A 24,452-nucleotide genomic window follows, 5' to 3' on the forward strand; every position below is an offset into this window, starting at 1 on the left:
AGGATTGCGACCGGCTGATGTCGGTCACGGACCCTCACCGTCGGTGTATCCACTGTCTCTGCGTCGACCACGACGACAAGGCCTGTTCCGACTGCCGGGCCCTGACGTCGAAGGCTAGACGGGAGCGGTCCCGTAAGCGACTCGAACTCCGGCAGTTGGCCCCGCGCCAGGAGAGGTCCCAGTTCGGACGGAGGTCAAGGGACCGGTCGCGGGAGCGGAGCCATCATAGCTCCGGGAGTCGACATCACTCCTCAGGGTCGAAGTCGTCACGTAACCACAAGAAGTCGAAGAGACGTCATCGCTCTTCCGACCCCCCCCCCCGACGCTCGCGCGACGCGGCCGGGGGTTGAGGTGGCACCGCCCACGCGGCTCCGTCGGAGTCGCAGGCGCCGCGTCCGGCTTCATACCCTACGGTCCCTGGGCCTAACGCGACGCCGGAGGAGATCGAGCAGTTCCTCATGGCCATGAGGTCCCTCTCTCCTCCGACGGGCTCCGCGGCGCCTTCGGGCCCAGCGGCCCCATCTGGGGGTCCTAGCGGGTCGGGGGCTTCGGCCCCGATGCCGTCGGGTGCTTCGGCTCCGACGCCGCCGGCGCTTTCGGGCCCGACGCCGCAGAGCCCCACTGGATCCGGATCCGGGTCGTCGCCGGTGGATTTGACGACCTCCCCGGCGCCGACCCCTCAGGTGGCACCCCCGGCGCCGTCCTCGGGCGGCGACGTCCCCGACGCCCCCTCGACCCGGCGACGGTGCGGCGCCGCTCCAGACGCCGTTCGGAGAATTCGTTTTCCATGAACCGGTCCCATCTTTTCCTAACCCTGAATACCAGGAGATGGGTGATGAGGGGGATTGGGAGGGGTCTGAGGACCCTCTGGCACGTGAATGCCAGTCTCAAGAGGACTGGGCAGAGGAACTTGGGGAGGCCAGTGGTATAGACGCTTCGCCTGACACTGGCTTTGTCTCGCCTCCTACCGTGGCTACGGAGAGGGGGCAACCTATATTGTGGTGTTGATGAGGGCGACCAAGGCCTTGGGCCTTGAGCTCCCCGTCGCGGCCGTGAGGACTAACCTCCTCACCGAGGTCCTTAAACCGCAGTCATGCTCGGCCGAGCCTCTGCTGCCGTTTAATGAGGCCTTAACCGACGTTCTTTTGGGCACTTGGTCCAAGCCCGCTACGGGTTCGCCCGTAGATAGGAACGTGCCCAGACACCACCGCCGGCCCCGGGCGACCCATGTTTCCTGTCCACCCACCCCACCCCAGAGAGCCTGGTTATCCAGGCCTCCAATTCCCAAACCGCGTTCCCGTCGGCTCCGCCGGACAGGGAATCCAAGAGGTATGAGCAGTATGGTAAAAAGATCTTCTCATCCCTTAGTCTGGGACTGCGGTCTTCCAACACCGCATGCCTCTTGGGCCGTTACACCCACTCTCTGTGGGATACGGTTGCGGAAGTGCTGCCAGAGTGTCCGTTGGAGGTACGGGCCAAACTCGGCCAAGCCCTTGTGGAGGGCCGGGATGCAGCCAAATATTCTATCCGGTGTGGGCTGGATATCACCGACTCACTAGGTAGAGCAATGGCAACGACAGTGGCGGTCAGACGTCACGCCTGGTTGAGGTCCGCCAACTTTTCGGCCGATGTCCAAAACACACTGATGGACATGCCGTTTGATGGCCGTGGCCTTTTTGGCGACAAGGCAGACCATGCGCTTGAGCGCTTTAAGGACTCGAGGGCTACGGCCAAGTCCTTGGGCCTCTCGGCCCCGCGCCAGCAATCGGCTGCCTTTCATTCCTTTCGTGGCCACGGAAGGGGTGTACCCACACGTGCTGCCAGCCACGCTCCGCAGGGTAATACCCAACGCGGTGGCGGCCGTGGAAACCGCGAGGTAGCGGCCGTGGAATCCGCCGTGGCCGCCGTCAGGGACAACGGCGCGGCCAGCCCACACCTGCCCCTGCAGCATCCGCCTCAAAACCTTCCTAGTCCGACTTTTCAGGCCCATGTGACGCCAGTGGGAGGCAGGGTTCGCCATCACCACCTCCACTGGCGCACTGTCACGTCGGACAGGTGGGTGCTGCAGATCGTCCGAAGGGGCTACTCCCTCCCCTTCGAGGCGACCCCTTCAGCCATGCCACCAAAGAACCACCGTGTATCGGGGGATCATTTGCGACTTCTGCAGGAGGAAGTTACGGCCCTCTTGGCCAAGGGGGCCATCGAGCGCGTTCCTGGGCCAGAAGTAGGGTGTGGTTGCTACTCCCACTACTTTCTGCTACGCCCTATCTTGGACCTACGGAACGTCAACGGCTTCCTCCGGAAGGAGAAGTTCAAAATGCTGACTCTGGCTCAGGACCCAGGAGACTGGATGGTAGCGTTGGACTTGCAGGACGCTTATTTCCACATCCCCGTCCTGCCGGCCCACCGGCGCTACCTGCGGTTCACGGTTGGCCACGAGCACTTTCAGTATACCGTGCTCCTCTTCGGCCTTACCAGCGCCCCACGGGTGTTCACGAAAGTGATGGTGGTGGTTGCAGCTCATCTGCGCAGGTTAGGGGTTTCAGTCTTCCCCTACCTCGATGACTGGTTGTTGAAGGCGGGCTCGCCCCAAACAGTCGTCAGCCACCTCCAGACTACGGCAGATCTCCTGCACCAGCTGGGGTTCTCCATCAATGTGCCAAAGTCACACCTGTGCCCCTCTCAGAAGCTCCTCTTCATCGGAGCGGTTCTCGACTCGGCGCGGTTTCGGGTTTATCCACCCGAACAGCGGGTCCGGGATATTCAGGCTCTGATTCCCATCTTTCAGCCGTTATCCCGGGTCTCGGTCAGGTTGACGCTGCGGCTCCTGGGGCTGATGGCCTCCTGCATCCTACTGGTGCATCACGCCAGGTGGCGGATGCGGGCTCTGCAGTGGGACCTGAAGTTTCAGTGGGCCCAGCATCAGGGCAACCTGTCCGACCACGTCCTGATCTCGGAGGGCGCTACGAGACAGCTGCAGTGGTTGCTTTCGTGCCGCGATTGGGTCAGCGGCAGATCCCTCTCCCGTCCCCAACCGGAGCACTTAGTTGTGACGGACGCGTCCCTCCAGGGCTGGGGAGGCCACATGGGAGAGGCAGAGATCAGAGGCCTCTGGTCTCCGACGGAGGCCCGGCTCCACATCAACCTGTTGGAGTTACGGGCGATTTGTCTAGCACTGAAAGCATTCCTCCCCTCTGTCCGGGGGAGTGTAGTGCAGGTGTTCACGGACAACACCACCGCCATGTGGTACTGCAACAAACAGGGTGGGGTGGGGTCGTGGACCCTTTGCCAGGAGGCTCTGCGCCTCTGGCAATGGCTGGAACGCCAGGGCGTGACCTTGGTGGCTCAACACCTGGCAGGATCTCTGAACGCCAGGGCGGACAAGATCAGCCGTCGGTGCATGATGGATCACGAATGGCGTCTGAACTCGGACTTGGCGCAAGGCCTCTTTCAGCGATGGGGAGAGCCTTGGTTAGATCTATTCGCCACCGAAGGGAACGCGCAATGTCATCAGTTCTGCGCGTTGGAATTTCCAAGGCGGCACTCGCTCGGAGACGCTTTTCGTCACGAGTGGAGTTGCGGTCTGTTGTACGCCTTTCCGCCTATACCACTTCTGCCCAGAGTGCTGAAGAAGAACAAGCGCGACCGGGCCCAAGTCATCCTTGTGGCTCCGGACTGGGCATGAAGGTACTGGTATCCAGAGCTACTCAATATGTCAGTCGATCCCCCGGTTTGTCTGCCTCTTCAGCAGGACCTTCTGTCGCAGCAACAGGGGACGGTCCTCCACCCGAACCTGTCCAGTCTCCACCTCCATGCTTGGAGATTGAGCGGCGACAGTTGAGGCCACTTGACTTACCTCCTGAAGTCTGTAACGTCATTCTGGCAGCCAGGCGTCCCTCCACAAAGTCGGTATACGCCTGCAGGTGGAACAGATTTGTGGCACGGTGCACAGCAAAGGCTGTGGATCCTCTTGCTGCCCCTCTCTCTGAGGTTCTTCTCTTCCTTCTTTCTCTTGCCCAGCAGGGTCCTGCTCTGGGAACGCTCAAGGGCTACCTTTCTGCCCTTTCAGCCTTTCTGAGGCTGCCTGATCAGCCTTCTTTGTTCAAGTCCCCTATTGTAAATAGATTTCTAAAGGGCATCACACACACATTCCCTCCTGTTCCGTTTGTGATGCCTCAGTGGGACTTGAACCTAGTTCTTACGTTTCTGATGTGCGCTCCCTTTGAGCCACTTCACAACTGTCCTCTCCGCCTTCTTACTCTGAAGACTGCTTTCCTGGTTGCCATCACCTCTGCCAGGAGAGTGAGTGAGCTCCAGGCCCTTTCTTGTACTCCACCTTTCCTTTCTGTCCATCCGGACAAAGTGGTGTTGCGTACTAAGCCATCTTTCCTGCCCAAGGTTGTCACAGCCTTCCACATAGGGCAGTCCATCACCTTGCCAACCTTCTTCCCGCCACCGCATCCCTCTAAAGAGGAAGAGCGGCTCTACCGTCTGGACCCAAAACGTGCGCTCTCATTCTACTTGGATCGCACACGCCAGTTCCGGGTGGATGACCAACTCTTTGTTGGTTACGTGGGCGCTAAGAAGGGGAAAGCGGTGCACAAGAGGACCATCTCCCGGTGGATCATCTTGTGTATCCAGGCATGTTACTCCTTGGCTAAAAAGGAGCCCCCTGTTGGATTGCGGGCTCATTCCACCCGAGCCACGGCGACTACAACTGCCCTGGGCCGGGGAGTGCCCTAACAAGACATCTGTCGGGCAGCTACGTGGGCATCGCTGCACACATTTGCGAGACACTACTGCCTGGACAGCCAAGTCCGGAGGGATGGCTTCTTTGGCCGTTCTGTCCTCCAGGACTTTCTGGTGTGATTATTGGTTCTCAGACCCACCACCGGGGTTGGTATTTCTGGGGTATCTATTCTAAGGTAAGGAATCTAATACTAACGTGTCTTTTTCAGATGCACAAGTTACTACTTGTGTAACGATATATCTGTAAGAGACATTAGTTGGTATTAGATTCCTTACCGACCCACCCATCCTCCCCGTTCTGCGAACCGATATCTAGGGTTAGGGTTACCCCCTTTCAGGGCCCTAGTTTCAATGGCACCAGTGTTGGTTTTTAACATGGCTCAGTGCTTCTGGCGCGGAAAAGCTGTGTCTAAGAACTGACGTCAGCACGCGGAGGCGACGTCTAAGTACTCCGACGACGTCATCACGGCGCCCACGACGCCGACGACGGACGCGGAGCCGCAGACGACGCCTACCGACGCGCAAGGGTACTGCTACGCAAAAATTTCCGGATCCAGTCTGACGCCTGGGGATATTCAAAGGTAAGGAATCTAATACTAACTAATGTCTCTTACAGATATATCGTTACTCAAGTAGTAACTTGTGCTTATTGCTTCTTTGTCTGCCAGCAGAGATTTCTTTTTAGATGCCTCATTAGCCGCTTTACTGAAGCTTGCTCTGTCGGCCCTGTTATCACATGCCGTTTGTAATTCCAGCTCGGCCAAAGAAGTTCTCAGGTAGCTTCGCCAGGAATTCGGTGTTTCAAGATTCATCTGGTGCTTGATTTCGTCCCAGCATAATCTATTCATGGTATCTGGGTTGTAAAAGCGGAATTTGTGTCATAGTTTAACAAAGCCACTCATGCCCCGGAATTTCTGATGCTGGAGGCCGAATGCCAGTCGGACCTGAGCTGTTGAGGCAGACTTTGGCAGGTCAAAGACAGCCTTGTAAATCCTAGTCTGGAGTTCATTTAATAAGTCGGCTTCCTTGCCGCAGCAGGATTAAGCTGGGCTGAATTTGTGCGGCCATAACTTTTAACAGATGAGTATAGTTCGGACAATCCCGTTTTTTGCATAGTAATCTGTATGCGTAAATTAACGACTGACCTTTAGCTTTTATGGCCAGTTTATGTTCCTTGTGCGTTGAGCCCTGCCCTATTGTTACTCCAAGATATTTGTAGGAGCCTTGCTCTTCCATGATTGCCCCTTTCACCGACCATTTAAACTTGGTTGTTTTGGTATCGAACAATTTTTGTTTTTTCTTTGTTTAATTCCAATTTTTCCTGATCCAGATAGGTTACTAGTCTGTTTATTGATCTTTGTAATCCGATAGGGGTTTGGCTCAACAAAACAATGTCATCAGCTTACTGTAGAATGGGAACTGACTCATTTGCCAAATTCGGCAGGTGGCTATCGACTTTTTCCAGATGTGATGTAATGTCTGACAGGAACAAGTTAAATAGGCTAGGTGCTAAAACGCAGCCTTGTTTCAAGCCTTGCTCCGTATGGATGCTCGTGGTTGTACTGCACCAGTCGCCCAGCTTTACTCTTGCCCAAGTATCGGTGTATAAGGTGGTTATAGCATTCAGCGTTGATCTGGGCAATCCCCATGCATTGAGTTTGTTCCAAAGGCACCTCCTGCTTACTCGGTCGAAGGCGGATTTAATATCCACAAAACATGCGAATAGCCGGGTTTTCTTTTTTAACGCTTTTTCAGTTAAGAGTGCCAGAATGGCCAAGTTGGTTGGGGTGCCCATCCCTTGCCTAAAGCCCGTCTGGAACTTGGGAATTATATTCTTCTCGTCCATCCATTCTTCGAGCTGGACTAGCAGACAAGAAGCATAAAGCTTGGCCTCTACATCTATCAGGGAGATCAGTCTGTAGTTTCCCGGCTTGCGGTATTCTCCCTTTTAAAATATGGGATGGATTATATTCCCTTTCCAGGAAGCTGGAACGTTGGACTGCGAATAGCTCTCATTAAAGAGGGGAGTGAGCTGGGAGGACCAGAAGTCTGGGTCGTTTTTGAAAATAGCGTTCGGAAGCCCGTTTGGCCCTCCCTCTCCCTCGGTCTTAAGTTTTAATATTATGCCTCTTAATTGCTTAATGATGGCCAAGTTATTTAGCTCATTACTGAATGTATCCGATCCTCTTGCTTTGCCTTCTACATGTTCCAGGTCAGATGTTGATTGTGTATCTTCTTGCTCGAGATGCCACCCGAGGCCCTTCTGCGGTACCAGCTACTTTATTACTATACAGGGCTTACACATGATCAATCCACATTTCTGTTCCAATTCCCGCTTCTTGCTGCATTCTTGGGCCTATTGACAATTTGTTTATTATGCCCTAAAAGTCACTGCTGTTGGGCTTTTTACTTGTGCTCAATAGTTGTAACCAGATAGTCTCCTTATACGCTATTTTCGCGCTCCTCAGGTTCCTTCTGTAATTGCTCCTTAGTTTCCTCAACTTAAGATTTTCAGTTTTTCTGCCCATTTTTGCCGCCCGTGATTGTAATTGCACCTCTCTTGCAATCCCTCTTTTCTCTTAACTCGTTATTGAACCATGGTTCTCTTTTGGTTGCCTTCCTAGATGTACTGCCCGGGGTGGCTGGGAATCTTTGAACTAGTAGCTGGGCCAGCTGTTCCCAAGTTTTTACGCGCTCATCTTATGATTTCGGGCCCAATTTGCCCAAGAATTCCCTGGCTGTCTCCTGTATGGTTTCTGATGCCACTCCCCGCCATTTTAATTTTCGTAAGTTGAACTTTTCAGGGTGTTGCATGAAGGAGTTGATTTTTTTGGCAGGCTTTACTTTAATGGTCATTCTTAAGATGTGGGGTAGGTGATCACTTTCAGCTCGTGGGGTGATTTTAAAGGTGTCAGTTTGTGGGAGCAGTAGAAATTCTTTATTTAGATATAACACAGATATCTTTAAAAGAGGATTACATAGTTCACGTTGTATACAACTTATTAAAAATAAAAACAACAAGACAGTCAATTAGCCAGGCATGATAAAAATAGGGGTCTTCCGCATCCTCAGCCTCCTAGGTCCATAAAAAAAAAAAAATTATTTTTATAAAGGATAAAAACCAGAAGAAAAAAGAAAAAAAATAAAAATAGTACAAAAGTTAAAATCTAATATACTGGGAACTTCACCCCATTTTCTTTACTCTCACTGAGTTGGATATCAAACAACTAAAAAACGACCCAATTCTCCTAGGGGTACTACTCATATTCTTTTCGTTTCATCCCCCTAGAAATTTGGGATGTATCGTAAGGGTCATTAAGTAATAAAAAAGAAAAAGGAAATAAGAGGGAGGATTTAGCAGGACCTCTTTAAGTTAAAATTACGATAAGCTTGCTGGATGAACTTTGTGAGTCTGATATTCAAGTCAGTGTTTTCAGGGTTCAGAGCCACAATGATGGCTTGCCTGCAGGTTCGGGCGCCCAACCTATTCCATTCGGGTTTTAGTTTGCACCTGCGTTGGAGGTTAAAGGCTGGGCAAAGGCAAACCACGTGTAGCAATGTTTCGGCTGTTTTACCGCACCCTCTGCAGGTTAGATCTTCCACTGTCCGTCTCCAAGGAGGTAAATCTTGCAGAAAACGCCAATCACCCATTCTAATGGCTATAAGGGTTCGTTTTAGATACAGTGGATATGTGCAGGAAAAGTAAGCGGCGGGGAGTAGCCGACTGTAAGAATTTACAAGGGCCCAAGAATGGCTGCGTTTTGAGAAGAGTGCTTTGTCTGTGATGAGTGATCTCATTCTTACACATTTTTTGATGGCGATTTTAAACGCTGTCTGACTGGGGTTAAGAGCCCATAGGTCACCTGCTGACATTTGTTGAATGTAGTCCTTAAAAAGGCGACCAAACGTTCCACCTGGATTTTTCTGGGAGATTTCCAGCCAGACTAGAGATTCTAGTGAGCCTGGGTTAGCCTGCCTCAGCTTGTGACACAAGTTTAGATATGCACCAATATTCAAAACCTCATAGTTTGGTAGCCCCATCTCCAGTCTTATCTGTGCAGCAGATGCAGAAGTTGGCAACTGGAGGACCTTTTTATAGATTTTGGTGGTATGTTGATTTAGGGCCGTATTCAATTTACCCTTGAATGACTCTATCCCGTATGATAGGGTGGGGCCGATTTTCGCTCTCAGGACTTCCAGGAGGGGCGAAAGGGTTGGACCTGAGAGGTTTTTCGAAAGCTTGGTTAAAGATACTGCAAGGGTCGTGGCTTTAACTGCAATCTCGTGACGCTGTTTTAAAAGGTTGCCCCTTGAATCCAGGTGGACACCAAGATATTTATACGATTGACCAATCGCGAGGCTTATGTTGTTGAAAGTCCACCCACCGCAGACATGTCGTTTCTTCCCAAAGGGGACTACTTGGGTTTTCTTTAGATTGACTTCTAATTGATTCGCTATTGTGTAGCGAAGCAGTGTGTCAAGGAGCCTTTGCAGCCCGACCTTGGTGAGGCTGAAAAGAACTAGGTCATCGGCATATAACAGATTGTGGGAGCAGTTTATTACTGATGATGGTAAAATCTATTGTTGAACACGCTTTTCCACTCAAATATGTGGCTGCCACTGGAATATCTCCGGGTGTATTGCCGTTCAAGATTGTCAAACCAAGAGTTTCAAGTTTGTTCACTAATATTCTAACCCCCCGATTATCTTTCCTTTTACTTCTATGTTGAATTCCGGCTATAAGCTTACAATTGAAGTCGCCTGAGATGACCATTAGGCAATGCTGATAACTTCTCTGCATTGATTTTCTTAGATTCATTAGAGTAGTGTATCTTCCTTTCTGCTTTTTTCTTTCGGGATGAATGTAAACGGTGACTAATACAAGTTGCCACTTTGATCCTCCAGGCATATGTTTGCCTCTTAGTTTAATCACTTGGACCCAATTAGTCCCTGTGTCCAGTTCTTCGGTTAACCATTCCTGTTTTTGTGCGACGTAAGTTGATAGGCCCCCTCTAGAGTGCCCAAAGATTGAAAATCTTTCAGCCAGGGTATGGTAATATATAAATCCTGTAATTGAAGTTGGAACCAATTTCCAGGTTTCCTGGAGCAGGATTATGTCTTGTTGAAGAAAGAAGGATAGGGTTTCGTGATCCTGCCCCATGTCTTTAAACCCATGGACATTCCATGAGCAGATCGAAATGCTGGCTGGACGCACCTCCTCCCTATTTGGGTCCGGCCTCCTTTCTCCTGTTGAGGTTTTCGGATCTTCATTAGGTATACTTGTTGTTTAGCAATTTAGGCACCCAAGACCAGTCCCTATTGTCCAGTGGTCTGCCCTCCGTGTTTGCAGGGGGTTCCGTTATGTTGCCCCTTTTCTCATTAGGAGTCATGGCGGGAGTGTTGGATCGCGCGCCATGTACGCATGTTTTTTTACTTTTCCCCGGTTTAGCTCCCTCTCTTAAATTTTTAAGGAGGGGATGTGGGTACCTAGGACGTTTATGAACTGTAAGCATAATTCCCCAGACTCCTTGCACTCAGTGAGTATATTTTGTCCACCAAGTCCTCTGAGGACCAAGTTGTCAGGGTTTCTTTGCCTCCTAACCTTGGAGTTTGTTTGAATTCTACAGCAATTAGGTCTTGTGAGCTAATTCCTTTTAATTCTGGAATTTCTTTGAATAACCTCAGCAAGTTCCCTCGATTCAAGATGTCTTGCCTTCCTTTGGTTGCATATTCGGGTACGAATGTCAATTTTGATTCAAACCCCTCAGAATAGTTTCGGTCACTGTTGAAGGATTGTGAGGTTTCGTCTTTTCCTGGTTCAGAAGTTCTTATTAATGTGCTGTTATTTTTGAATCGTGGGTCTCGCTCCGTAGGGACTGTGATTACCTCCTCCAGTTTCCTTGCCACTATTTCCGAGTTCTTCATTTCTCATGGCGGTATTGACTCCGGTTCTGGATCCGACTCGTGAAGCTTACAGCGTCAATTTTTTCCAGTTATTGTGACCTCTATTGGTTTATTTACTATTTGAACCGTGGTGGTTGTTAATACCTGCGACTTCTTGGCTTGTGAAACTTCCCGCTTATCCAATTCTAACCCTGGTTTCCTATCCTCGTGAGGATTATCTCCTATTTCTGTTCTTGGACGTCTATTACGCCGAAGTTCACTTTTATCTAACACTTGAAGTGTTTTTTCTCACCCTTCTCCTTTATCAGTTACTTTGTTTCTTTTTTGTTGGTGCGTGTCCTGTTTGGGTGTCTGGCCTACTTTTTCCTCTGGTGGAGATCCTACGTCCATGTGGAGGACTTGGTCCGTCTTAGTATGTGTTGTTTGCTACGAAATCAAAAACGGAAGAATGATGCAGTGATGGAGGATACCAGTGGTTTATCGGCCGAGTTTCTCCCCAGCCACTTCCATGAATTGCACAAAGCGACACTCCAGATAGACGCTCCCTCCTCCGAGGCATGCCATCACTGCTTGTCTACAGGTTCTTATCCCCTCGCTTACTAACCGTTCAGTAATTGGCATTGTTCAGCTAGTAATTCTCTGCAGATGCACAAAAGGTGTATTATACTTTCGTAAGCTTCCTTGCATAGAAGGCATGTTGTCTGGCCCGGCAATCGTTTCTAAGGGGGAAGGTGCTGCAATGATGGTAAAATGCCCATTCAGACATGAAGATATTTTTCTTTCTTCCTCCTGTTGAAGCCTACACCTAAGTAGGATTGCGGGGAGGGCTTGACGTAGCTTTGCACAACAAATCATCCATGGGTTCTTTCTGTGAGTGCCGCCTTGACTTCTAGTAGTGACGGTTTCTTCACTGTCTTATTCACGTTTTGTTTAAAACAATGGTAAGACCCTGATGCTGCCCAAAGTTTCTCCAGTCCCAGACGCTCTTTTGATGCGGTCAAATAGCTCATGGCTGCACAGTCCCTCTTTTGTTATATTTCGATCCATAGGTGAGAATGTTGTGTTCCTGCTTCAGCCCTCTTGATCCTGTACCAGCTCTTGGCGTAGGCTCCTTTATGAGCTAATTCTTGGCTTTGCAGGCTGAATTCCAACGTTATTTTAGCCAGCGAAACATTCTTAGGTAGACTGAAAATCATTCTGGCTGCTCTTGAGACAGTGCTGTCTAGTGTGGCTGCGTCTCTTCCCCTCATGCACTCGCTCCCATAAGTGATTGCCAGAATGAGCTTTGCTTGCCAGACTTGTAATAGTGGAGTAAGATTTGGGCTGGTTGTTCGATGCTTAATGGATTTTATTGCCGCAGCGATAGAGTTGCCTCTTCTTTTGATGACATCTTTTTGTGCGTTAAATGTGCCTTTATTGTCTATTATCACTCCTAAGTATTTGTATTGATCCACTACTGCAATTGTAGAGTTGGCCAGGTGCCAGCGAAACATAGAGGTTTCCTTTCATGGATGAATCCTCATTACCTTTGTTTTGTCATAGTTGAAGGTTAAACCATTATTTGCTGAATATCGACTAGTTGTATCTAGTAGATGTTGAAGGCCAATGGGGGTTCGACTCAGCAGCACAAGGTCGTCTGCATACAAGAGATTAGAGAGTATCAGCCCTTGTATGTTTGGTGCATGCGAATTACAAGTGTCTAGTTCTGACGATAAATCAGACATGTACAAGTTAAAAAGTGTTGGTGCCAAGACGCACCCCTGTTTGAGCCCCATGGTTGTTGGAATTTTCCGGGACACAAACCTTCCATCTCCTAGTTTGACTTGAACCCACGTTTTTGTGTGGAGCAGTATTAACTGATTCAGAGCAGATGGTATTTTTTTTCATAAGCTTATGCCAGAGTATGCTCCTGTCAATTTTGTCGAATGCTGACAAATAGTCAATAAAACATATAAATAGAGGTTGTCTTGTTAATGTCATCCTATCTATTAATAGATACAGGGCAAGTATGTTTTTGATTGTTCCCATGCCCTTGCAAAAGCCTGTTTGATTGATGGGAATGATTGATTAATCCTCCGTCCAGGTGATGAGATCTTTCAAAATTAGGCCAGCGTAGCATTTTGCTTCAATGTCGATTAAAGCCACCAGCCTGTAACTGTTTGCTGAGTTCTTGTCCCCTTTCTTATATATTGGGGATATGATTGACCCCCTCCAGGAGTCCGGGATGATGTTTCCTCCTGCGATTTGTGCAAACAGCGGTGACAGTTTGGAATCCAGTATTCCGGGTCTTTTTAAAATAAACCTGGAGGAATACCATTGGGACCGGAGCGCCCTCCCGTTTACCTTTGGCTATCCTGACCTTTATCTGATCAATTGTAAATGAAAGATGCTTGTTTCCTGGGGTAACTTTGTGATTTAGAGGGATTCCCTCTGAAGTATAGTGTGTGCTCTGATACTGATCAGAATTAAAATGTTAAAGCAAATGAGAGGCCCAAGCTTCCTATGTTAGGTGTCAATTGGTTCTTAGGGCGTTCGGGTTAGCTAGACTGCTTATTGTGCGCCAGAATCTAGCGCTGTTGTTGGATTTTGAGTCATGTAACAGTCTAGTCCACAGAGTTTCGTCCTGTAACTAGGGAACCTCTGGTTTTTCCTCATATTCCTCACGTGCACACCATTTGGACCCATGTATAGTTGCTCGTTATTGCTGCTAACAATCAAAATAGTGTTCCTCATTCTGATCATTTTAGCTTACCGCATTACTGAACTGCATACTCTATTGGTACAACCTGCCTACACCACTTTCTTCCCAAACAAATTGGTACTAAATACTAAGGCTGACTTTTTTCCAAAGGTGGTATAGCCCTTTCATGTTCATTTAACCATCAGTGGCCAGATGTAGGTGTCCAAATACCGGTCGGAAACAACCGAAAATACCGATTTTCGGCCGTTTCCGACCGGTATTTGGACATTGGTATGTAGGGGTTTGAAAAACCTACAGATTCGGTCATTTTACCGAATCGGTAATTTTACAGAATCGGTAAAATTACAGAATCGGTAAATATACCGATTCTGTAAATTTGACCGATTCGGTAAAATTACAGATCGGTAAAAATACCGAATCTGTAATTTGCTATGTAGGTAGCACTGTTAACAGTGCTACAGGCCATTCAGGATTCGGTATTTACCATGTAATACTATTACATGGTAAATAACGAATTCCTGTGTACATGCACATCTGTGCATGTACACCTGTGCCATGTGGCACACAGACATGCCCTAAGGGCATGTATGTGTGTCACATGGCACACAAGCATGAAACAGAGGTGCAACAGGGTGTCAAAGTGACACCCTGTCCCCCTTGTAAAATCGGTAAATTTACCGATTCGGTATTTGCTATGGAATCCTATGGGCTTCAAGGCCCATAGGATTCCATAGCAAATACCGAATCGGTAATTACAGAATCGGTAATTACCGAATCTTACCGATTCGGTCTTTTTACCGAATTTATTACCTACATAGCAATTACCGAATAGTAAATACCGAATCAGTAAAATTCGGTATTTACCATGCGGTAATTTGCTATTACCTACATCTGGGCCATGGTTGTTTAAAATGAAAACATATAATAGAATATAACATGGTCAGGCACACTGATACCCAGCAAGACTGTAATAAACATACTCCCTGTCTAAATTGTATATATCAATGTTTACATGTAGATTCTGCATTAGGTACATGAATTAAGTGTATCTCTACAAAGTACGGAATGAAAAGTAAGAACATAATCTCAGTTTGTTAAAATGTTTATTGCAGAACCCTCAGAAGTGGAAGAAAAGGCTCCAGATAAACCTGCTGAAATTCCACAAAACCCTCCTGAACCTGAAAAAGAAAATCAAAGTAGGTAAAATATTGAAAGACTACTTGTTAATAACTACAGTTTCTTTACAGTTATTAATTTCATTCGGTATGATTAAAATGGCATTTACGCATCATTGTAAACAGAGGAAGCTACAACAGAGCATTTTTAAATAGAACTTTTAAACAGTGATATGATAATAAAGAGAGGATTATTTTTGTAGTAGCAAATGAGCAGAATAATGAATAAGGGAGGTAAAATAGTATTTGCATTAACACTGCAGCACCATATCACACAGCTGCACATCAAAGCCACAGTAACCATGTGGGAGGCAGACTGCCACTTAATGCATTGATTACTTACTGGTGATGTCATTACTCTGAGTCAGACATCCATGTTCCAATCATTATGAAATGAGGTATTCATGCCGCCAAAGACACCTCTTTGAACCTCAAACTCCTTTAGAAATAATACCATACCATATCCTCCTCCTCTTGCTAACAACATGTATAGTTTTGGCTTACCTACAAACAGCCTGTTTTATACCAAGCTTTCACAAGCGACATCAATATAATCATTTAAATAAATGTTTGCAGGAGGGAAGGATGTAATGTTAAGAAAAGGGAAGTCTGGACTCAGAGTAATGAATTTACCGGTAAGTAATCCATGCATTACCTTGTTGTCCCAATCCCTGTTCCTCTCATTATGAAATGAGGTATGCCAGAGTTATCTGTCAAATGATTATGATAAGCTAGAGAAATCATGTCAGAAAACCGAAAGCACTACAATTTATTGCAGTATTTTTCTCTGTTACCCCATAGCAGATAATACTTTAACACCAAAAATATCCTGTTGACTAGAAACATTATCGATCCTGTAATGTCTCACAAATATGTCTGCCCTACAAATCTCTATCAGTGGGGCCCCTTGAAACTGTGCCCATGATATTACCATACTCCTTGTGGATCATCCTTCTGGAAGAGAAATGCCTTCCAGGAGGTAGGCTGAGGAAATTGTAGATTTTAACCACCTACCTAAAGTTTGGCGGGACAGAAGGCCTCAGAAAAAAGTCTGGAAGAATCACTTCCTGCTTAAAATAGGATGAAAATAGAACTTTTGGAGAAAAGGAAGGCCCCAACCTCAAAACAGTACTATCAGGAAAAATACTAAAATAAGGATGTCTTGCTGAAAAGGAACCTAATTATCCTTTACTTTTAGCTATAGTAATTGCTACCAAGAAATAAACTTTCCAAGTCAGGCATTTATGATCCACAGACTCCAATGGCTCCAAATGAGAACCTTTGAGAGCATCCAGCACCAACATTAAATCCCTTGAAGGTAAAGTGTTCTTCACATTTGGCCTAATTTTTTAAAACACCTTAAATAAAAACCTAGAAACCAAAACTTCAGATTCAGAAACATCCAGCCAAATCTCCCTGAATACTTTAAAGGCTGCCAACTGTAACCTGAAAGTATCTCACTTAAGACCCAGGTTAAACCCTTCATTTAGAAACTGTAAGATTGAAAAACTGGAGAAAAACAAGGGTTCTAACTGCTTAGACTCACACCAGAATGATGACCACCAACAATGATTATATGACTTTTGAGTCAATTCTTTGCCCAAAGCCTGAATTGTCTGAGCCAGCCCCTCTGGGATGCCTACTTTTTCAAACCCAATCACTCAATTGGCATGCCGTTAGCTGAAGACATCGAAGGGCCCTCTGAAACAGCACTGGCTGACCTATGGGAGATGGGGGCTGGGGGAGAACCCATTCCTGACCCTTGTTCATGCTCACTATTAGAGGAAACCAAGAGGAAAGGCTCCATGCCAGCGTAACCAGACTCACTGAAGCTTTGTCTGTCTTCACCCTGGCTAAGAATCTCACTATTGCGGGGAATGGCTGAAAGCCATATAAAATCACTTGAGGCCATGGACAAGAAAGAGTATCCACATTCCATGCCCCTTTCTCTTTTGTCCTGGAGCAGAAAAATGGAAGAAGGGAATTGCCTTGACTGGAAAAAAAGTTTATCACTGGGATCCTTCACCTCCTGCAAATATCTGCAGACACCAGAGGATTCAATTGATAAGTTTGAAAAGATGCAAAGATCCTGCTTAAATGACCTGCCTTCTGATTCAGTCTCCTGAATATAAATAGCTGAAAGTCTTCATAAATGAATCTCTGTCATTGAAAAATGTCAATTGCACATTCCATCAATATGCCTGATATGTGTGACCCCTTTGTTAGTCAATAAAAGCCTTGGTTGAAATATTGTCTATCCTGATAAGAACTGTTTGGCCCCTTCTCAATGAAGAAAGCTGGAGAAGGGCACCCTGAACTGCCTCCATCTCTCTCCAGTGGATGAATTTTTCATCTCCAGGAATGACCACTTCTCCTAAGACGACAGATTGTCCATCCATGCATCCCATCCAGTTTTGCTGGCATCTATTGTTATTCTCACCCAGCTCACAGGAGCCAGATAAAAACGTTTCGCAAGATGAGCCAGTCCAAGCCACCATTTCAGTTTCTCCACTGTCTGAGCAGACAGAGAAAGTCTTTCTTCCAGATCACCCCCAACTGGAGGCCAAAGTTTTAGGAAGTGAGATACAAAGAGACTGAGATGAAACCTCCCTCAAGGAATCAAATGTCTCCTTGGATATTCAACCATTCTCTGGCAGTTGGATATTTCTGAGTAATGAAGTTGAGCAGATTTCTAACTATCTTCTCTTGTCTTCTGGGTAAGAGAAGCAGCACCAAACCATGGTTTGTCTGAATCCTTGCTCTGATGAACTCTAAATCTTGTCTTCTGGGTAAGAGAACCAGCACCAAACCATGGTTTGTCTGAATCCTTGCTCTGATGAACTCTAAATCTTGTCAAGGATCCAGCTGAGATTGTTTCCAGTTTATCAGAAAGCCATACATCTGAAGCACTTCCAACACGTTGTCTCTTTCTTTGATAACTTGTTCAAGAGAACTTGCATGAAGCCACCAGTTCTGTAAATATGGATGCACCAGAACTCCTTCTACTTTGTGAAGGCCTTGGAGACAGATTTGAGACTGAAAGAAAGACTGCAAACTGAAAATGCCGATCGTTGACTGCAAATCTTAAATGCTTTTTATTACAACAAAATATTGTGATGTGTAGATAAGCATATTGCAAATCTGTGGAAATCGTATGTCCCCCTGGCAGAACTATCAGAATTACCTTCTAAAGACTGTCCATTTTTAAATGAATTTTCTGTATCCACTTGTTGATCTTCTGTAAATCCAGAACTGGTCTGAATGCCCTTGATAACCTCTGCACCAAGAAGAGGATTAAGTAAATATCCTGATCCTCCTCTTCTGAGGGCACTGGTATTCTCGCTTTTTTCAGCAAGACGGAGTAGATTCTGCCCAATAAAGCCTTGTTTTTCTGCCTGTTTCTTGGTAACAGTGTAGGGATGAATCATGATTCTGGAGGCTTGGATTCAAACTCTTATCACATTGCATCTATGAACAATATTCTGAACCCATTGATTGAAAACATCTGATTTCCCCTCCTTTAGGAAACAGCAAAGGTATTCTCTAACTGGGAGCATCTCCCTCCAATCATAGTCATGAGTTTTGCTGCTCTTGTCCTGGTATAACGGATGGGAAAACACTATCTTCAAAATGACCTGTATTCATTATTCTTCTTGGTATCTTTAAAAGGCTTACAATTACAAGGCATCCCTTTGTAAGGCAAAGCATGCTTTCAGTCCTTAAACACCTTGGTCACCATCTGTTCAAGCTGAGCCCCAAACAGTTTCTTGCCTCGGAAAGGGATTCTCAACTGGGCTGACTTCTCTGTTGAGTCTGCCTTCCAGTTCCTTAACCACATATGCCTACCGGCCAAGACTGATGCTCAAGATGCCATTGCTGCTGACTTAATCTCATAATAAGAGATGTCTGAGAGGAATCTTGATTGCTGTTCTACATTGACTAAAAGGGCTTAACAGTCCTCCTCATCCTGCATTGCTTCCGCTAGTTTATCAAAACCGTTAACCAGACTCTTGGCTGCATATGCTGCATATGTCCCTGCTCTTAGGAAACATATTATTGGCTTCATATGACCGCTTGAGAGCCTTCTCAATTCTTTTGTCTGTTTGATCCTTCGGGGAACAGTCCTCGGTATTGACCTATTACGGTTGCAAGCACAGCATCAATCTATTTCAAAGGAATTTTGTTGACATTTATGCATGTACCAGACATAAAACAATCAAAGGATAATACAAAGAAAATACAAACTAAAGCATAAATGCATGGGCAGGCAGGTAAAAACAAGAGTACACAAAGAAAAAGCATATCCTACATGTGGGGCTACATAATTGGCGGGAGAGAATCCGTAAGGAAGGACTGTTATGAATTATACACCTTAGGATTGCCAACAATATGACAACATTCAGAAGCAAATTTCCAATTGTGAAACATACAAACAATGTATACAGCATGCTTTGCGATTGGTACACATTTGCATGAGAAAACATTTAGAGGCGCTAGATGGGGACAATGGATCATAGCTCTTGGGATATTGCAGGATCATAGGAGCGAAGGGGGATATGTACTCACTGTGATGAAGGTACTGTAAGATGGTTATTGTGAATATTTAACTGGCAAGCTGTAGAGGGAATAGGTTGTCTAGTGAGGGTGAGATCTCATGGTGGTTTACTGTTAGCAAAGTAGGCATCAAGGGTTCCCCATAGAGGTCTATGTTTTCATTTCCATGGTGTGTCTTATAAGGCAATTTTGTCAGCACCACTCAGATGTTCAATCATGACTTCAAGGAGGTGGACACAGTATTTTTCCAATTGGTAAGGATGGACCTACAGACAGTTGTTAGTAGAATGTCTAGTATTAGTGCATCATTGGAGGAACTTAGGCAAGGGTCTAGGAATCTCATAATGATAGATTGAAACTCGATTCCATCTGAAAGCCAAACAGTGTCAAGAGAAACTTGAATACTTTGTCTCAAAATGTCTTGCTGGCACTACAGCAAAAGATCAGGTCTAGTAAGTCACCTGTTTCTAAAGTTCCAGCAAATTGGGTTATCTTTGGGGCCCATTTAATGGGCTGTGAGGGGTCAAATCATTCCATGTAGGAGCCAGAACTCAGTCTAGGAAAGTGCTGGTATGATTTTGAGAAACAACTGGTTTCCAGATCAAGTTCCAGTTCTCTTGGGATATAGAGTTATGTTGATCCCATTTTCCCAGTAAACCTAGGTTAAGACAAGTGGATGAGGGTTGTAAGAGTTTGGACTATCTTGACACCTGGTGACCAGATCTGTTGGAAATGACAATCAGCTTGGGAAAGTGGTTTGACCTTAGATATACAGGCTTTACATTTTAGGAAATTGTAAAAATCCAACTTTTCCAGGTTGAATTGGGTCTGGAGATCTTATAAGGACAGTGGATAGTTGTTGGGGCCTAACTTGACAAAAACTGGAGACTCTTTAAAGACCAGGATTTTCAATGCTGCTGGGCTCCCTCGATTTTCAGTAGAGTATTCTTCCATAGAGATATTATGTTAGAGGACTTTATCAGAACATCCAGATGTCTGTCTAGATTTTGCAAGGCCTGTTTAGTGTTTTGAAAAATTTGTTTGGTTGGTAAGGAAGGTTTAATTCTAGTGGAGAGTAGCATGATGAGGTGGTCGTCCTCTAGGAGTGCTCTTTCAAGTAGACGCCAGGATGGGGTGTAGTCCAGCGGTGAGTAGACCCACATGCAGCCTTGTTTTGCAAGGAAGGTGGTTTGGTAAATTCTAAAATTAGCGAGTTTACTTCAACTATGATAGTAGGGAGAGAGAGTTTCTTTATCGAGATTCTGGAACATCTGTTTTGACAAATAAAATTGCATAAAAGTTTGTCTAACCTGCGGTGCAAGTCATCTGAGAGGGACAGTGGGAGCATGCATATAAGGTAATTTACTGTAGATGTGATCATCATTTTTAAGGTCTCGAAGCGACCCCACCAGGTGATGAATTTGGGGTATCATCAGTCCAGAAGACTTTGTACTTTCTATATGGTCTTTTTTTCATTATGTTGTATTGTTTCTATTAGGTCGTATCGGAATCCTTTCCCTAGATATTTTAGGTAGCCAGCTTGCCATGCCAGACCAGAGTCCCCTAAAAGGTCTTTAGAGCAGATATTATTCTGGGCTTAACTTCAGATTTATCTTTATTGAGGCTATAGTCAGCAACCAAGGCATAGCTATCAAGAGTACTAATAAGTGCTTTAATGAAGGATTGGGCCTTATCTGTCATTTATTTTAAAAACGTATTTTATTGGTTTACATTACGATTATCAGTTAGATTACTGTGCAGTCAACATTTACATATTCAAAGCCCTTCAAATCGACCAATTGTCCCAAATAACTGTACAATCTTACATGCTATAGAACGGTCTATCTCTGCTCTCACAATAAGAAGGACAAATCATTCTACACACAAATTATAATATACCTCTCGCCTGGAGACAAACCTAATCAACCCTACTCATGAACTACCCCTAAACCAAGGAAAACCTTCCCCCCTCCCTCCCTCACCAGAGTGTTCTGTGTATTTACAAAAATGTTAACAGCGTGTTTCTCGGGCTGACTGAAAGCCAGGATTTCGCATAATGGGTGTTTAATTGACCTCCTTGGGATGGCCCACCCTATATTGGGTCCTCCACTGACTGTTGGTCGGACAGAGATTGTATCAGTCCCTCCCATGCTCTCGCCGAATCCAGCACTTCCTCGTTGTTCAAGCGTTGCGCTCGTTGAAACCAAATAACACCCTCGCTGCTAGCCCATTTATTCATCTCGGCCCTCCACTTTTTGCTGCTGGGACCCTCCTTTGATTTCCAGTGCATTGTTATTTCTCTTTTTGCCAGCACCAACCCCATATCTACGAATTTACTTGTCACCTTCGTCTTAGAGGTATGACGGAACCAATGTAATATACACATGGCCATGTCTAAATCTAACTGGCGCTCTGTAACTGTGTTCAATAGACCTCCCACTTCACCCCAGTAGCTCCCCAGGTTCGGGCATTCCCACAGCATATGCTCTAGTTCCACCCCTTCACTTGTGCACCTAGAGCATACAGCATTGTCAACCTTAAAATACTTCTTAATCTTACCAGATGTCAAATATGCTCTGTGTAGCTGGAATCGTGCGTTCCTGGTGCTTTTCAAAGCCCTGCGTAGAATATGTCCCCATGCAGTCTCCAGAATGGGCTTCCCAATGCCTGTCTCCCATTTCAGTCGTAATGTATCTAGTGGAGATAATCCCTCATTCAACATTCTCGATTAGAGTCAAGTAACTTCTTTAAATGTCCCTGCCACCATCACTACATACTGACATGCCATCGTTGTTTTGGGCTCTACCAATCCTTCCTTCCAGTGTTTCTGAAGCGCATGCACCAGAGCGGAGTGTACCAGGAATCCCTCCCTGGGTAGGTCGTATCGTTCCTGCAATGCCTGATAGGTCATTAATTCACCGCCCTCATACAAATCCCAGAGTACCTGGACCCCTGCCTGTTCCCACGCCAGCAAGGACGTCCAGTCTCCACCATGGGGCAATGCTGTACCCATCCCCAGCGGAATTTCAGGAGCATAAGGATGTGGCACTCCCGCTCTTCACTGGCTCCGATTCCAGCATAATCTCAATGTTTTCTCTTCCAGAGAGAAATCTCTAAGGTCAAGCCTTTGTTGTAATATTATAAAGGATAGGATGTGTCTCTGTATTCCTCTAATTCTATTGCGACTGCCTGCGTAAGGACCTGAGCTGCTATATAGTAAAGCTCCAGGTCAGGAACCGTTAGCCCGCCCTCTGCTTTCGGCCTCAACAGTGTTTTTTGGGCCACTCTGAGCCTCCCAGACCCCCAGAGGAATCCTACTATCATGGACTTCAATAATTTAAACATGGAGCTCGGTATCCATATCGGCAATGTTCTAAAAAAGTACAGCAGCCTAGGAAGTGCCACCATCTTTAACAAAGTGGTACAAAAGGAGGTGGTGATGGACGGAGCATCTGAACCAATCAAACACTCACACCCAGTCAACAGATCTGGGGTTTAATCCATCACCGTTCTTTAGCCCACTCTGCCACCCCAGTTCAGACATGGCCATATGCAAATCAGTCTGACCCTGTACCTCATAGGAACAGTCCAGCCCGAACTGCCAAGCCATGCCTTCCCTGGACTGGAAACAAGCTTCCGAGCACCGGTTTCTGGCATTCCAGCCGTCTTCAGCCCGGCTTCCTTGATTCCAGTGGCAAAGTGAGCAAGGGACTGACGTCTGAGCATACCCTGCCACACTTATGGCAGCCAAAAGCGGTACAAAAGGGGGTGGTGATGGACGGAGCATCTGAACCAAACACTCACACCCAGTCAACAGATCTGGGTTTAATCCATTGGTTCAGATGCTATGGATTAAACCCAGATCTGTTGACTGGGTGTGAGTGTTTGATTGGTTCAGATGCTATGAACCATCTTTAACAAGGCAACCCTTCCCATCACTGACAACGGAAGCGTACTACAAAATGCCATGCTACCTTTCAGTGCTCATACACATCTCCCAATGTTCCCTTCCAGGATAGCATTGGCCTCGTGGTAGATATGCACACCAAGGTATGCTAAACAAGTCGGCTCCCAGCGCATATTCCATGGTATCGTAGGTGCTGCCCTCCCGGGTGTCACTGGAAACAAACATGTCTTAGCCCAATTTACCCTCAGTCCTGAAATGTCACCAAATTCTGAAAGCAATCCTGCCGCCCCCTCCAATGCTCCTTCTGCATCCGACAGAAACATCAACAAATCATCCGCATATAGTGAGATTTATTGCTGTTCCCTTCTGAACGCCAATCCCTCATTCCACTGACCCAACCGAGCTCGAGCCGCCGGAGGTTCTATTGCCAAAGCAAATAATAGTGGAGAGAGTGGGCAGCCCTGTCTTGTCCTGCGGCACACTTGGTAGCGGGGGGAAATCATCGCCCCCACCTTTACTCTAGCCACTGCAGAGGTATACAACACTTTCATCCAGCCCTACAAATGCTTCTCCCAACCCAAAGCATCCCATTGTTTTATACAGGTACGGCCATTCTAAACTATCGAAGGCCTTCTCTATGCCCACTGAAAGTATCGTGGCCATAGGCTAGTCAACGCGTTCCTCCCCCAAAACCCTCAACAATCTCCGTATATTTGCGGCTGTATTTCTGGTTGGGATAAACCCAGCCTGATCCCCATGAACCAAACTGGTCATATGCTGTAGTAGGCGCGACGCCAAGATCTGACTTAAGATCTTATAATCCGTTGACATCATTGACAATGGGCGATAAGCTGCCGTGTCTATACCCTCTCTCCCTGGCTTCAGCATTGAGATAATGAGTGCCTCTCACATCGTCATAGGGAGTTGGCTCAGTTCCCGCGCCTCTCTATAGACCTCTAGCAGCCTCGGTGCTAACAATTCTATATACTGCGAGTAAAATTCTATTGGCAATCAGTCTACTCCCGGCGTCTTATTGCGAGCCATATGTTTAATTGCACTTCTAATTTCTTCAATTGTTATATCTCGCCCCAAATGCTTCGCTTGCTCCTCCTCTAGTTGCGGGAGGGGCACACTCTCTAAAAAAGCATCAATGTCTGTCTCTCCTGCCACCAGTGTGCTCCCATACAACACTTCATAATACTCCAGGAACCGAGTCATAATCTCTCTCTGAGTATATATGTTATGTATGTATTTTTGTAAAGCGCGCGAATCACCGGGGGGCATCTCGGCGCTGTATACCGCTGGGGAACCCGTCCTGGCTTTCCCTGTGGGATGGTCCCTGCTGGGAATCCCCAAGGTGGAGCCAAGCATCCCCAGCGTTGGGGGGGGGCGTTGTGGAGATTAGGCAAGCTGATGCCCAGAGTTGCCGAGTGGGACCCCGAGGCGAGAATTATCGAGTCCG

General features: G+C 46.6%; 1 protein-coding gene across 13 annotated transcripts in view; it reads left to right on the plus strand.

The window, feature by feature from the left end:
- Positions 1-24,452, plus strand: part of LOC144763708 (uncharacterized) — a 2,434,724-nt gene that overhangs the window by 830,023 nt on the left and 1,580,249 nt on the right. For all 13 annotated transcript variants that reach the window (XM_078649561.1, XM_078649562.1, XM_078649564.1 and 10 more), the window contains one exon: positions 14,467-14,550. In XM_078649561.1, coding sequence (XP_078505687.1) covers positions 14,467-14,550 — 84 coding nt within the window. The remainder of the gene's footprint in view (positions 1-14,466; positions 14,551-24,452) is intronic.

This window comes from Lissotriton helveticus, chromosome 6, assembly GCF_964261635.1.
Source record: "Lissotriton helveticus chromosome 6, aLisHel1.1, whole genome shotgun sequence".
NCBI lineage: Eukaryota > Metazoa > Chordata > Amphibia > Caudata > Salamandridae > Lissotriton > Lissotriton helveticus.